Source organism: Artemia sp. Qi Xiang Cuo, chromosome 17, assembly GCF_049724085.1.
Source record: "Artemia sp. Qi Xiang Cuo chromosome 17, ASM4972408v1, whole genome shotgun sequence".
Lineage (NCBI taxonomy): Eukaryota > Metazoa > Arthropoda > Branchiopoda > Anostraca > Artemiidae > Artemia > Artemia sp. Qi Xiang Cuo.
The window spans coordinates 27,109,891-27,126,410 of NC_142810.1; the positions used below are offsets into that span (position 1 = coordinate 27,109,891).

At 35.3% G+C, this 16,520-nt stretch overlaps 1 protein-coding gene across 1 annotated transcript in view; it reads left to right on the forward strand.

Annotated features, from left to right (window-relative positions):
- The window catches only part of Dic1 (Dicarboxylate carrier 1), an 89,016-nt gene that overhangs the window by 53,475 nt on the left and 19,021 nt on the right, over positions 1 to 16,520 (forward strand). Inside the window, exon 4 of the mRNA XM_089103745.1 lies at positions 9,173 to 9,380. Coding sequence (XP_088959871.1) covers positions 9,173 to 9,380 — 208 coding nt within the window. The remainder of the gene's footprint in view (positions 1 to 9,172; positions 9,381 to 16,520) is intronic.

Sequence of the window (16,520 nt, forward strand, 5' to 3'; positions counted from 1 at the left end):
GAGGGGTCCAATATTTATAAATTCGTACAAGAGACTTGGATATGTATCTATGGGCTGTTTTGAGCAGACTGTAAACTCTTTTTCGTTTATTATTTGAAAAAAACTACGTTTTCTAAAGAGTTAAAGAGGCTGAGTTACAAGGTCGAACCTTAAAACGTACAGGCATTAGGAGGCACAGTTGGGGGGCTGCCGCCCCAAACCCCGCTTTCGCAGCCTTTAAATAAAAAAAGTTTTTTAAACTGAAAGTAAGGAGCGACATTAAATCTTAAAACGAACAGAAATTATTCCGTATATGAAAGGGGCTGTGCTCTCCTCAACGCCTCGCTCTTTACGCTAAAGTTTGACTTTCTCACAACTCTTTTTTTTAAACAATAAAAACTTTAGCGTAAAGAGCGAGGCGTTGAGGAGGGCACAACCCCTTTCATATACGGAATAATTTTTGTTCGTTTTAAGATTTAATGTCGCTCCTTACTTTCACTTTAAAAAACTGTTTTTTTTATTTAAAGGCTGCGAAAGCGGAGGTTTGGGGGGCGGCAGCCCCCCAACTGTGCCTCCTTAACCCTGTACGTTTTAAGGTTCGACCTTGCAACTCAGCCTCTTTAACTCTTTAGAAAACGTAGTTTTTTTCAAATAATTTCTGCACGTTTTTGTACAGTTTATTACTTATTATTGCTTGACTAACTGTTTGCGATCGTGTCAGGAGTTATTTAAAAAAGAAACTGAGTTTCTTTTTTAAACTGTAAATTCATTATATAAAAAATTTTCTCTGACGGTGAATCGAACCCGGGTTTTCCGCCTGACAGTCAGGAGTCTTGACCGCTGGACTAAACAGACACAATTATACTTGTTTTTTAGTAAAGTGAATCTATTTTTTAAAGCAAGCAAATCCCCATAAAACTTGATATTTGGTTTTTGGAAAACAGGGAAGGAGTGTTCAGATTGAGCTGAAATTTTGAAGATAAGCTCCAAGGCCCCAGAAAAAGTTGTCCTCTAAATTTCAGCCCGATCAAACAACGTTAAAGTTGGGTTGTGGTGGGAAAAGTTAACATGGGCTATTATAGGAAAACGAGATTTTTCGTAATTGTAAATTCAGGGGATAATTTTTTCGGTCGGAAAATATCAAAAGGCCCTAACAGGTAATTCTGCTTCGAATGAGTCCTCATTCACCCGGATCAGTTGCCAACTGTGGCCTCTAGCCGTGGATAACAAAAAAAGAGAAATGAATTTTAAGTGGCTATATTTGGTTTTTTGAAAACGAAAGGTGGAATCGAAATGAGCTGAAATTTAGAGGAGACGCTTCCGGGCCCGAGGAGAGCTTAACTTTCTAGTGTCAGTATAATCAAACAACGTTAAAGGGGAGTTGTAGCGGGAGGGACGAAACTTCCAGCCCGGTTTACTTGATGAAGATAAAGTCGGAGGAGAATGAAATTTTGCAGGTTTCTTAGTTTGAGCTTGGGCTACAAAATGCGATCACCGCCGTCTCTCTGCGGCCTCTAGGACCTGAAATCGCTTAACATTGTGGTGGGTCGCCTCTTTTTAGAGGCACAAGTGTGCCTCCTTGATGAAAGATATGTTGCCAATTTTATGTATCTTCTCATGGGTGTTTTGAAATATTGATGTAATCCTAAATATAGTTGCAAGCAGGTCTGACCTTTAGGGTAGGGAATGTCAGAGGATTTTTCCCAAAGAAGGGAGGGGAATACGGCTGTATCACAAAACGAACACATGGGGAACTTCAGATCAGTCATATAGGTATCCCCTTTTCCATTTTCCTCTGTCTATTTGAATTAAGTTTGAAAAGTTTCAAAGTATTTACCCCAAATTTTTCTGGGGGGGGGGGGTGAAACTCACAAGAGGGGAATCACCCCTTTTTGGAAATATGATGATGTTTGTTGATAGTATGATACCCAAGATTTCTATTTTATGTTTAGTATATTCATCAAACTCTTATTTTAGTCGGCGAACACAAGAAGACATATTCAGCCCAATTTTTCGATCAAGTTGTTTCAAGCATTAGCTGACCTCCCGCAAGTCCATGGGTACGCAAAGGGGATTATATTCACTTTTCGAAGGCTATTTACAGCAATTACCGTGGAAGGGGACAAGGGGACCCCGATGAAAAAAAAAAAAACATTAATCAAATCCGTTGCATCGTTTCTTGATGGCCAAAATGGGTCAAAGATCTGTTTTTCTTTAATCACTTAAAACTTGTAGACGGAAATGTAGACGAGGTCAAGGGACCTTAATGAAAACGAAAAATTTTTAGAAAATAATTGGTTTTGTCTATTTGTAGCGCAAAAAAAATTCCCGGTGATCAGTTTGAAACATCCGTGAAGTGTGGGAAGGGTCAAGGATTCAGTTATAAACAAACAGCAATTTTCAGATTCCACATTTATTTCAAATTCAAATATTTCTGGCGACTTTAACTTGTCAATTCTGAATAATTCTTTCTTTTATTCAACCTTCGTCAATTCTGAACAAAAATTTAAATGAAAATGACATAAGCACAATGTACGCTTGGTGATTTCTAATGCGCTTTGGTATTTGGATGCTTCAAGTATATAGCTATTTAACTTAGTATACATAGCTATGTTCGCATCACAGTTTATAAATAATAGACAGTATGATCGTTCCCTATCTCACCCATTATAAAAACCCTGACCGATATATATATATATATATATATATATATATATATATATATATATATATATATATATATATATATATATATATATATATATATATATATATATATATATATATATATATATATATATATATATATATATATGTATGTATATGTGTGTATGTATGTATTTTTTTTTTTATATATATGTTTGTGTTTTTATATATATATATATATATATATATATATATATATATATATATATATATATATATATATATATATATATATATATATATATATATATATATATATATATATATATATATATATATATATATATATATATATATAGATATATATAGATATATATCAAAACGAAACAATAATAAAAAAAGAGAAAAACAATGATTATACAAGCCAGTGAAACATATGAACTAAAATGCAAATATTTCGGCCAAGACCTCCACTTGACCGTCCTCAGTGCAAGATAATAACATCAAAATTACTAATAAAAATCCATGGATACTATAAAAACAATTTCAAACCTTGAAACGAAACTCAACTAAAATTTGAAGACCCTCTCCATGTGACGGTGAGAGGGTAACTGAATGAAAAAATACAGTACTGAATGGGAATTCAATTTTTTAATTTATACAGAACATTTTTAAAAGCTAAACGCTTTCCGGGTAAAACATCATCAGAGATTAGGTTAGGTTGCAAAATGTAATTTTTTTTTTAATATTTAAGTAAAAACGATCAGAATTTATTAGTTCATTATAAATGGGGCTTAAATAGGTTTCTCCCGTGTCTCTATTGAGAGCAACCTTTCGGTGAATGTACTTTTTTATCTCAACTGCCTCCCTGAAAACTTGGATGAGACCTTCAACAGGGGCAATAATGGAGGTATTTTCAAATAAAACGAAATGGTGCGGGTTGTCATACACATGCTGAGCCAAGGCGGAATCAAAAGTCTCAAGCCTTTGGCATAGCTCCATAGCTTTGTCGATTGAGGACCTGTGTTCCAACAATCTCTCCCCCAATTTCTTATGGGTTCTTCCAACATAGAAACAGCCGCAAGAACATGGAACCCTATAAACACCACTGCCCAAATTAGGGCTCGTTTTATCTTTACCACTGTTAAAATAGTTCTGGAGTTTATTAGAATTTTTGAAGGTAACATTTAAGTTATGTTTTTTAAGTATTCTTTGCAATTTTTCACCTAATTTACGAAAATAGGGCAAAACAGTAAAAACTTTCTTATCACCCACTAAAGGAATGATATCCGTTGGAGGCTGTGGAGATGATAAATCTTTTTCTGCCTTTTTTTGTCTTTTTTCTATGATGGATTCCAGCAACTTGATGGGATATCCATTGCAAAACAAAATGTCCTTCAGATAATTTAATTTTGGGATTATATGAGCCTTTGAACAAATTCTTATGATGCGATCAACTAAAGATATAACTACTACTCTTTTTACACAAGGAGGGTGGTTGGAAGAGAAATGCAAATACCTATCATTATGTGTAGGTTTTCTATAAATCGAATATTCAAGGCTGGGAGATTTGTTGAAGATTAAGACGTCTAAAAAAGACAGTTTATGATTATCTTCTAGTTCCAAGGTGAACTGAAGGTTGGAATCGAAACTATTAAGATGAAGTAAAAAAGCGTTAAGTTCTATCTCTCCGTGATTCCAGACAGAGATCACATCCACGATAAACCGGCCCCAAAATCGTTGTTTCAGAACAAAAGTATTTAAAGCGGAGGTTTCAATAAATTCCATGTAAAAAGTGGCCAAAAAAGGTGAAAGACTTGTACCCATAGGGAGCCCATTTGTTTGGGTGAAAAATTGATTATTGTACCGAAAATATAAGGAATATCTATTGCAAAGGCGGACAAGTTGCATAATGTTTCAATGTCTAATGTTTTGTAATCCATCCGGTCAATATTATCTTCTAGTTTCTTTTGAAGGGCAAATTCACATTTTTTTATATCACATGATGTATACATTGAAATGGCATCAAAACTGGCCAAAATTGTGTCTTTTTTTATATCAAGTTTTTTTAATTTTTCCACAAGGTGTACTGAATTTTTAATGTAAGAAGCTTACGTTAACATAAGAGGACGACAAATTGTGGATAACCATTGTCCCAGTCTGGAAGCTGGCAAACTATAAGAGGCCACAATTGGGCTCAAAGAAACTCCATCTTTGTGAATTTTTAGGAAACCAGTGAATTTAGGAGCAGAGCCCTCTGTAGGGTAAAACATTTTGTACGTTTGTGGAGTAACAAGTATTTCTTTTTGTAAAATTGACAGCTCTTTTTGTACTTCACGGGTGAATTTGTCGGTGGGATCTGACTCTATACGTTTATAAGTGTGAGTGTCGGACAAAATATCCGTAACTTTTTTATTATATGAAATTTTATCAAGGATAACAATTTTATTCCCTTTGTCAGCCCTGGTGATAATGATGTATCGGTCTCTTTTTAAATTTACCAGAATTTGTGTTTCCCGAGTTTCTGAATTTGAGGAATAAGGAGTGAAGTTAAGAAGATTCTTAACAACCTCCCCTCGAAGTAAATCGGGATTTTCCACAATACCTCTTGAGCCAAATATAAAATTAAAAATTAAAAAAACCTTGATATAAAAAAAGACACAATTTTGGCCAGTTTTGATGGCATTTCGATGTATACATCATGTGATATAAAAAAAAAAAAAAAAATGTGAATTTGCTCTTCAAAAGAAACTAGAAGATAATATTGACCGGATGGATTACAAAACATTAGATATTGAAACCATTACACGACTTGTTCGTCATTGCAACAAATATTCCTTACATTTTCGGTACAGCAATCAATTTTTCACCCAAAAAAATGGGCTTTCTATGGATACAATCCTTTCAACTTTTTTGACCACTTTTTGCATTGAATTTATTGAAACATCTGCTTTAAATACTTTTGATCTGAAACCCCGGTTCTGGGGTCGGTTTGTCGATGATGTGATCTCTGTCTGGAATCACGGAGAAATAGAACTTAACGCTTTTTTACTTCATCTTAATAGTTTCGATTCCAACCTTCAGTTCACCTTGGAACTAGAAGATAATCATAAACTGCCTTTTTTAGACGTCTTAATCTTCAACAAATCTCCCAGCCTTGAATATTCAATTTATAGAAAATCTACACATAATGATAGGTATTTGCATTTCTCTTCCAACCACCCTCCTTGTGTAAAAAGAGGATTAGTTATATCTGTAATTGATTGTATCATGAGAATTTGTTCAAAGGCTCATATAATCCAAGAATTAAATTATCTGAAGGATATTTTGTTTTGCAATGGATATCCCATTAAGTTACAGGAATCCATCATTGAAAAAAGACAAAAAAAGGCAGAAAAAGATTTATCATCTCCACAGCCTCCAACGGATATCATCCCTTTAGTGGGTGATAAGAAAGTTTTTACTGTTTTGCCCTATTTTCGTAAATTAGGTGACAAATTGCAAAGAATACTTAAAAAACATAACTTAAATGTTACCTTCAAAAATTATAATCAAATCCAGAACTATTTTAACAGTGGTAAAGATAAAACGAGCCCTAATTTGGGCAGTGGTGTTTATAGGGTTCCATTTTCTTGCGGCTGTTTCTATGTTGGAAGAACCCATAAGCAATTGGGGGAGAGATTGTTGGAACACAGGTGCTCAATCGACAAAGCTATGGAGCTATGCCAAAGGCTTGAGACTTTTGATTCCGCCTTGGCTCAGCATGTGTATGACAACCCGCACCATTTCGTTTTATTCGAAAATACCTCCATTATTGCCCCTGTTGAAGGCCTCATCCAAGTTTTCAGGGAGGCAGTTGAGATAAAAAAAGTACATTCACCGAAAGGTTGCTCTCAATAGAGACACGGGAGAAACCTATTTAATCCCCATTTATAATGAACTAATAAATTCTGATCGTTTTTACTTAAATATTAAAAAAAATCACATTTTGCAACCTAACCTAATCTCTGATGATGTTTTACCCGGAAAGCGTTTAGCTTTTAAAAATGCTCTGTATAAATTAAAAAATTGAATTCCCATTCAGTACTGTATTTTTTCAATCAGTTACCCTCTCACCGTTACATGGAGAGGGTCTTCAAATTTTAGTTGAGTTTCGTTTCAAGGTTTGAAATTGTTTTTATATTATCCATGGATTTTTATTAGTAATTTTGATGTTATTATCTTGCACTGAGGACGGTCAAGTGGAGGTCTTGACCGAAATATTTGCATTTTAGTTCATATGTTTCACTGGCTTGTATAATCCTTGTTTTTCTCTTTTTTTATTATTGTTTCGTTTTGTCATGATTAGCCAGTGTGGTCTTAGAAATTATTTATAGATATATATATATATATATATATATATATATATATATATATATATATATATATATATACATATATATATATAATATCAGTAGAAATAAAAGCCTACAATAACTCAAAACAATGGCCCAAAAAAAGAGCATAAACGAGGAAAAATTTAAGGAAAATTAAAGGAAATTAAAAGGAAAATAAAATAAAATGGAAATTAAAGGGAACATTTTCCCTTATCAATAAGAAAAAGTTTAGACGCTCCATGGCGTAATATTACTATCTAAAACCACAGACTATTATGAAACCTAATAGATAATCTGTGCTAAAACTGTTAGGTTGCTCCTTTGTGTTAAAACATTTTGTGGCAAATTTCAAATACTCCCGCCACTTAGTGTATCCCTCTCCGGTATGAAATTGCTGCTTTTTCTCTGTTGTAGGATTGATTAGAAGTTAAGACAAGAAATTTCCTTATTTTCACAAATTTCATCAACCCCCGCCCCCTGTTTAGAAATCCTACATAGACCAATCAGTTTAGTCCACTGTATATAAATAATAGATTAAGTCATAATTTGTCTATAAATTAACTAATACCTGTGAGATGGGACAGTTGCAAACCGCTTCGCCGGCTCACCAAGTTTCTTTCTGCTTTTGCAGTTACGAAAAACACAATTTCGAACCATTTTTTAGTGACTGACCAATACATACTAACCCGCTAGTGAAAGAGTAAGTGGGAGGAGTTGTTTGTATGCACCGAGAATGAAGTGCCAAAAATCATCAACCTTAAACTTACTGTTATATTATCTTTATACAGTGGTTCGGACGTAAAAAAAGAAGGAATTTTGTTTGTGAAGGTTCACCTGTAAATGAAGAAGTGGAGCTAATTGAGGGCTGCATAGGAGGGGCTGTTTTCGATGTTTCTTTATCCTCAACAAATGCGTTTTCTAATCGATACACTGTAATAAAACTATCCTACCTCCAAATCTGCTCCGATTGAAAATATCCACGTCCAAAACCGCTGCTTTTCAGGAGAGATTTTGGAGTTTTTAAGTTTTTTCTTTTTCAGTATTTCATAAAGAGATTATTGGGAGACACTGAACTTTAGAGTTTCTCAAAGTAAATCAAAAGCCACTGCTTTAAACTGTTTCCAAGTCCAAATGCGGACTTAGAATAGTTTCTGGGTGTGACAAAAGCAACTTTGCAACTTAACATAAGAAAGGAAAGAGTAATTTGGGAAACATTTAGTGGTGTGGTGCCAATTCTGACTGCAAATTCGGATTCAGAACAAAATTTCGCGCAGGTTAGACCTCTAATCCATTTTTGGACATCAGGATACTTTCAATCGGACCGCATTTGGAGGTATGATAGTTTTGTTTAAGTATAACGCAATAAACAGATAACGGAAGTAGTACTCAGTAAAAATTTTGTTACCGCTTTGCATTTAGTGGAAAAATGTATCTGAAAATAAATTCAGATATAATTGATAAGTAATGTTACTTACTCTATCATTTAAGTAATTTACAGTTTCAATATTAACGTTACCTGAACGATTCTCTGATATCAATGCCAATAAAAAAAATCGTTCTAGTTAAAAACTATTGATCAGTTGCAGTTATTAAAGTTTCAACTAGTGGCTGAGACAAGTTTTAGAGAGGACAGAAGTGGGCAATTTTTGGAATTTCAGCACTATTATATTGGGAAGCAACTTTTTTACATCTTGTAGCCAGATTATTTTGAATTGAAATTCTGGTACTTTAATAACGTTTTAGATATATTTGAAGTTGAATTTTGCTCGGCAGTATATTTATGTTATAGCTTTGCATGCGGTGTTTCAAAGACGAAGGAAATGACGTTACAAGCCAAAGCGTATATTTTATTAAGTACTGTATTAATATTGTTGTAAGTTTGTATTCTACTAAAGCTTGACAAAAAATAAATTAGTTATTTGTTTATCGTGGGTTAAGATTTTGTAGAAGTTCTGTCGAGCATAAAGATTATCTTCAGTACAGTTTTCCGTTTTGTGTTCTACAATAGAAAAAAGAGGGTATTTGTATCTTCTGCTTCCGACTTCGGTTTTAACTGAAATTTTGAGTTTTATGGAGTTTCTGTGTTTTTCGTAACAAAATTGCTGGTTCATTTTCGGTGTCAGAAATAGCATTTACTGGAAAACTGGTCACGTAAGTTTTTTTCTTTATAGTTATAAACATGCATTAGATGGACTTTGGAAAGTAGTTCGATATGAAGGAGTTTCAGGACTATTTCGAGGAGCCGGCACCGCTACTGTTCGTGCTGTTTTCATTACCGTTGGTCAACTAGGTTTTTACGATCAAATTAAGATGCTATTGATGCAAACACCTTTCTTTGATGACAGCTTAAAAACCCATCTTGCATCCAGTTTTCTAGCAGTAAGTTTTGTAGCTTTTTCGTTTCCCGTTACTCTGTTGTTTATTTTATGTTTGATTTTGTAACTTGTTTATTGTCTTTTGATGCGTGATGCTGAAGGTAGACTTTTTTTTTAAAATGCTGCAATTACTAATACACTCTCTTTTTGAAATACTGCAATTACTACGACTACAACTTGTCAAAAATGACTGTACTCGATCATGACGCATAAGAAGAAAATAGTCACTTGAAAACTAAAAATATGTCAAGTATATCAAGTATTACCTTTAACTTATTGAAAATTGTTTTATCCTTTAATTCTAAATATTGGGATGCATTTCACATCACTACTCTAGTGCTAAGAAAGTGTCTAAATTCCTCTGAATAATTGTTTCATGAATTCTTTATAAATACTGGTGATGGGATGGTCTAAAAATTTTCGGGATTTCAATGGTGATTCGATTTTACCTCACAGTTCTGACTTCAACTCTTAGCTAAATTTTGTAGGCTTTGTTATCAGTTTATTTTATCCATCAAACAGTTCGTGGTAACGAACTATAAGTAAGGAGCGACTCGGCACAATAGCAACCGAAACTCTAAAAAAAAACAGAATTTGTGGTAACAAAAGTTACATGAAAAGAATTGGCTTTTTGTGCTAATTCCAAATATGTGAGATTGTTAAGCTTAGTGTTACTGTTCAAAAGCTACAAGCCTGAGAAAACTTGCCTAAAAGCTACGAGCCTGAAAAAATTGCCTGATTTTCGAAAAAGGGGGAAACATTTAAAAGTCAAGAAATCTTATTAAAAATCGCTCCATCAGATTTGGCGTATAAGAGATCCTATTGAGAGGTTTCAATCTCTCATCTACAAAAATGTGGAATTCTATGGATTCTTTTTGGCAGGAAAAATATAAATTTTTTTTTTTTTTTTTTTTTTTTTTTTTTTTTGTTCTTTCCAGGGGTGGTCATACCGAGCTAATATTGGTAGAACATCAGGAGGGGGCTCATTTGAATGGAAATTAAAGGTTATAGTGTCCTCTTTAAGAGACCAGAAAGATTGGAGGGTAACTAGCCTCCCCTCTATGCCTTTCCCCCCAAAGTCGTCTTTTCCCCAAAAACGTCGAAGTCGTTTTAGCAATCGAAAATAATCGGGGGTATCGTGGTATTATTCGAGTGGTAAGGTAAGAATAGGAGCGACCTGAGTACTTCCTGAGGCATGAGGTTTACTTGGTTGCAAACCTCTGATATAAACACACAGGGGGGGGGGGGGGGTGATACTTATATACAGACTAATCGCATTCTTCAGACTGAAACCTGTTGATATTTTTCTTCCTTTTACACCCTACTCCCGAAGATAATAATTCTAGAAGGTCGTCTTTGATTTCTTTGTCCAAAGTTTAAAAGGTACCTTGAACCTTAAAAACATGTTACTAATCCAAAAAGTCGGATCATTTAACAAAATTAATCAAAAAAGCTTTTATACAAAATAAGTTTATAAAAAAAAAGTAAAGAACTACATTAAACCAAAAATGAACAAAAGTAGAATTAAATAATCTACCAAGCACCACAAATCAGTATCAATAAATAAATGAAACCCAAATCAAACATAAATTAAAATAATTCAAACTGAAAACGAGAAGAAATTAATCTGAGTAGGGTTCTAAACCATATGCTTTCTAAAAGCCAGAATACAATTTGTACTTTACTGAAAGAAAAATTGAAATGAATTTACTGAAAAAATATGCATTGTCAGTTTAATATACATATGATGATATTTATTCCTTAAAATCTTAAATAATTTTTGTTTTCTAAAAGTTATAAGTGAAAACACTTGAAAGAATTTTTTTCAGTAAAGTACAAATTATACTCTGGCTTTTAGAAAGCATAGGGTTTAGAACCCTATTCAGATTAATTTCTGATCGTTTTGAGTTTGACTTATCTTAATTTCTGTTTGTTTTGGGTTTCATTTATTTATTGATACTAATGTATGGTAGTTGTATGCTTGGTAGATTATTTGATTTTATTTTTGTTAATTTTTGGTTTAATGGAGTTCTTTACTTTTTTTTGAAAAACTTATTTTGTGGAATAAGTTTTTTTTATTAATTTCTTTTCTTTTTATATTGACATAGTCTTTTTCAGGGAGAAAGACGGAGAATCTTCTGAAGTTAAAAAACCACCCCTTCCAAAAAAACCTTAAATACCCCCTGGGAATAGCTTACAGCCCTTGCCCTTCATCTCTGGGAGGTGTTTCAACCTAAAAAGCCATTGCATACGATATTTAGACTATTTTGAATAGAATGGCTATCTCAAATTATCCATTATATGCATTCCAGGACAATACGACGTATGTTTAGGGGTGAGAGGGTAGCTTCCCTCTGATTACGGTGACTCTTACAAAGAGCACCAGAGCGTCTGATTTCCACTTCAATGAGCCCCCTTTGAAGTTTATAATACCTGACTTTCTATATAAAACCTGTATGTCCCCAGGGCATAACTTACAACCCTTGCCCTAAGGGCTGGGGGGATTGGTTATCCTCAAAGACATAATTTCCAGACCTTTCTGATAGGCTTAACAAAATGGCTATATCAAAAAAATTTTTGAAGTCTGTGGGGAAATGATAGGTGTGGAGGGAGACATTTGCCCTCTGATCACTCTTGACTAATAAAAAAGGGCACTGGTCCTCTCAATTTTCAATCGAATGAGCCCTTTTTGAAGCTTCTACGACGAGACTTTCTATAAAAAACGTTATATGCCCCTAGGGCATAATTTACGACCCTTGTCATGAGGGCTATGGGGGGGGGGTTGTCATCCTCAAAGACATAATGTCCAGACCTTTCAACTACGTTGAAAACAATGGCCATATCAAAACGTTGATCGGGAATATTTTGGGAAATGATGGGCGTTAGGGGGAGATTCTCCCTCTGATCAATTTCAACTATTAAAAAGGGTATTAGCACTCTCAATATGGAATTAAATGAACCCTGTTTGAAGTTTTTACAACATACAGCCTTAGCCCTGAGGGCTGTTGGTGGTTGTCATACTCAAAAACAGAATCTCCGGACCCTTTATCTAAGTTCAACAAAATTGCTATATCAAAATGTTAATCGGGAGTGTTTGGGGAAATGATGGGTATGGGGGGGGGACATTCACCCTCCCATCGCTTTTGACTATTATTAAGGGCACTAGGCCTCTCAATTCCCAATTGAATGAGTCCTTCTAGAAGTTTCTGCGACAACGCTGGCAAAGACCAAATTTCTAGAACTTTCAACTGCGTTGAACAAAATGTCTATCTCAAAATTTTGATTCGATGTGTTTGGGGAAATGGTAGGCTTTAGAGGGGTGTTAGTTGCCCTCCAATCACTTTTGACTATTAAATAGGGCACTAGCGCTTTCAATTTCCAATCGAATGAGCCCTTTTTGAAATTCCTATGACAGCGCTTTTTATAAAACCTTATATGCCCCCAGGGCATAACTTATAACCCTTGCAGTGAGGGCTGTGGGGGGAGTGTCATCCTGATAAACATAATTTCCAAACTTTATAATTAAGTTGAACAAAATGGCTATCTAAAAACTTTGATTGGAGGATTTTGGGGAAATGGTGGGCGTGAGTGGGGCGTTAGTTTTCCTCCAATCACTTTTGACTATTAAAAAGGGCACTGGCCCTTCGAGGATTTCAAGGTTTCTATTACAATGCTCTATAAAAAACGGTATATGCCCCCAGGGGAATACCTTACAACCCTTGCCTTGAGGGATGTGGTGGGTTGATCATCCTCTAAGACATAATATCCAGAACTTTCAACTATGTTGAAAAAAAATGGTTATCTCAAAATTTTGGTTGGATATATTTGGGGAAATGGTGGGTGTGAGAGGGGGGTTAGTTACTCTCCATTCACTTTCAACTATTAAAAAGGGCACTAGTCCTTTCAGCTTCCAATTGAATGAGCCTTTTCCGAAATTTCTATGACGGCATTTTCTGTAAAAATCTTATATGCCCCCAGGGCATAACTAACAAATTTAACCCTGGGGACTCTGGGGGGAGTGTCATCCTCAAAGACCTAATTTCCAAAACTTCCATATACGTTGAACAAAATGGCCATCTCAAAATTTTAATTGAATGTGTTTGGGGAAATGGTGGGCGTGAGGGGAGGGGCGGGTTAGTTGCTCTCCATTCACTTTCGAGTATTAAAAAGGGCACCAGCCCTTTCAATTTCTAATCAAATGAGCCCTTTTTGAAGTTTTACGACAACGCTTTCTGTAAAAACCTCGTATGCCCCCAGGGCACAACTTACAACCCTTGCCCTGAGGGCTGTGTGGGGTTGTCATCCTCAAAGACATAATTTCCAAAACTTGCAACTACGTTTAAAAAATGGCTGTCTCAAAATTTTGATCGTATGTGTTTGGGAAAGTGGTGGGCGTGAGAGGGGGGTTAGTTGCCTTCCAATCACTTTTGACTATTAAAAATGGCACTAGCCATTTCAATTTCCAACCGAATGAGCCTCTTTTGAAGTTTCTACGACAACGCTTTCTTTAAAAAAACCTTATATGCCCCCGGGGCATAACTTATAACACCTTGCCCTGAGGGCTTTGGGCGGGGGGTCATCCTCAAAGACCTAATTTTTAGAACTTTCAACTACGTTGAACAAAATGACTATCTCAAATTTTTGATTGGATGTGTTTGAGGGAAAGGTGGGCGTGAGAGGGGGGGTTAGTTGCCCTTCAATCATTTTCAACATTAAGATGGGCACTAGCAACTCCAATTTCTAATCGAAAGAGCCCTTTTCAAAGTTTCTACGACTAATCCTTCGATACGAAGTGCCCTGGTCTAAAACCAAAAAAAAAATACATTGTGCCAACATCATTCTGTACTTAGGCAGCGCGATTGCGCTGCCTATGATATAGACGGTCTTCTACTTTTGCGTAACCTGGCTGCTAACGTTCTGAATTCGAGTTATTTGCTCTTTGTCTAACATCAACTTTAGATAGAATTCGGGTCTACCAGAATTGAACTGTATGATTATACAAAGGCTACGATATAGACTTAACGTTGTATGGCATTCATTTACTCCAATTTTATTACAATCTTTCTTTTTAAATTAAATAGGAGCTTTCCAACTTTATTCTATTGTACAGTCTGATAATCCCAAAATTTTGAAGCCTAATGCGAAAAAGTAAATTCGTTTGATTTTTTTTTATTAATTTATTTTCTTATCGTTGGCTATACGGGGGTATTTTTTACTTTTTCCTATTGCTTTTAGGTTCGGAAATTTTTCTTCATATTTAGACAAATAGTGAAAATCAGCTTTTTTTTTTTTTTTTTTTTTTTTTTTTTTTTTTTTTTTTTTTTGCAAAACATTCCAAATATGACATTCACTTGCGTCGGAAATGAACTTTGTCCCCGCCCCCCAGGGTGCAATTATATGCCCCGAATTGAATATATACCGTGAATTTTTCATTATTTTGACAAACTGTTTAATCAATCATAGGCAGTGCAATAGCACTGCCTAAGTAAAGAACGATATTGGCACAATGTTTATCTATTTTTTTTTTTCTTTAGGCTAGAGCACTTCGTATTGAACAAGTTGTCGTAAAAAATTCGAAAAGGGCCTATTTGATTGGACATTATTGATGCTAGTGCCCTTTTTAATATTCAGCAAGTGCTGGAAGGCAACTAAACCCCTATCTGCGTCCACCATTTTCCCAAACACATTCAGTAAAACTTTGAGATAGCCACTTTGTTCATCGTATTTGATTTCCAGATAGAAATTTTGTTTTTGAGGAGGACCCTTCCCCGCAGCCCGCAGGGTAAAGGTTGTAAATTATGCCCTGGGGGCATATAAGGTTTTTATCAAAAGCGTTGTCGTCGAAAATTCGGAAAAGGTTTGTTCGATTGGAAATTCAAGTGGCTAATGCCCTTTTTAACAGTCCAAAGTGATTTGAAGGCAACTAACACCCCTTCCACGACCACCATTTATCCAAACACATCCAATCAAAATTTTGAGATAGTCATTTTGTTCAAAGTAGTTGATTTCCAGATAGAAATTATGTTTTAGAGGAGGACACTCCCCAACAGGCCTCAGGGCAAGGGTTGTAAGTTATGCCCTGGGGTCATATAAGATTTTTATACAAAGTATTGTCGTAGAAACTTCAAAAAAAGCTCATTCGATTGAAAATTGAAAGGGCTAGTGCCCTCTTTAATAGTCGAAATTGATTTAGCAACTAACCCCCGTCTGACGTCCACTTTTTCCCCAAACACGTTTTGAAATAGCCATTTTGTTCAACGTAGTTGAAAGTTCTGGAAGTTAGGTCTTTGAGGATCAGCCCTCAGGGCAAGGGTTGTAAGTTATGCCCTGGGGGCATATAAGGTTTTTTATAGAAAGCGTTGTCGCAGAAACTTCAAAAAGGGCTCATTTGATTGGAAATTGAAATGGCAAGTGCCCTTATTAATAGTCGAAAGTTATTGGAAGGCAACTAACACCCCTTCCACGCCCACCATTTATTCAAACACATTCAATCGAAATTTTTAGATGGCAATTTTCTTCAAAGTAGTGGAAAGTTCTGGAAATTAAATGTAAGAGGATGAAACTCCCTCCATCGCCCACAGGGTAAGGGTTGTATGTTACTCCCTGGGGGCATATAAGGTTTTTATTGAAAGCTTTGTCGTAGAAACTTGAAAAAGGGCTCATTCGATTGGAAATTCAAAGGGCTAGCGCCCTCTTTAATAGTCGAAAGTTATTTGAGGGCAACTAACCCCCCTCTCACGCCCACCTTTTTCCCAAACACATCCAATCAAAATTTTTAGATAGCCATTTTGTTCAACGTAGTTAAAAGTCTTAGAAATTAGGTCTTCGAGGATGGTAACCCCCTCTCAATCCTCGGGGCAAGGGTTGTAAGCTGTGCCCTGGGGGCATATAAGGTTTTATTGATAGTGATGCTGTAGAAAATTCAAAAAGGGCTCGTTCAATTGGAAATTAGAAGGGCTTGTGCCCTTTTTAATAGTCCAAAACGATTGGAGGATAACTAAAACCCCTTTCACACCCACCATTTCCCCAAACACATCCAATCAAAATTTTGAGATAGCCATTTTGTTCAACGTATATGAAAGTTTTGGAAATTAGGTATTTGAGGATGACACCTCCCCCCCCCCCCAGAGCCCCCAGGGTTAAA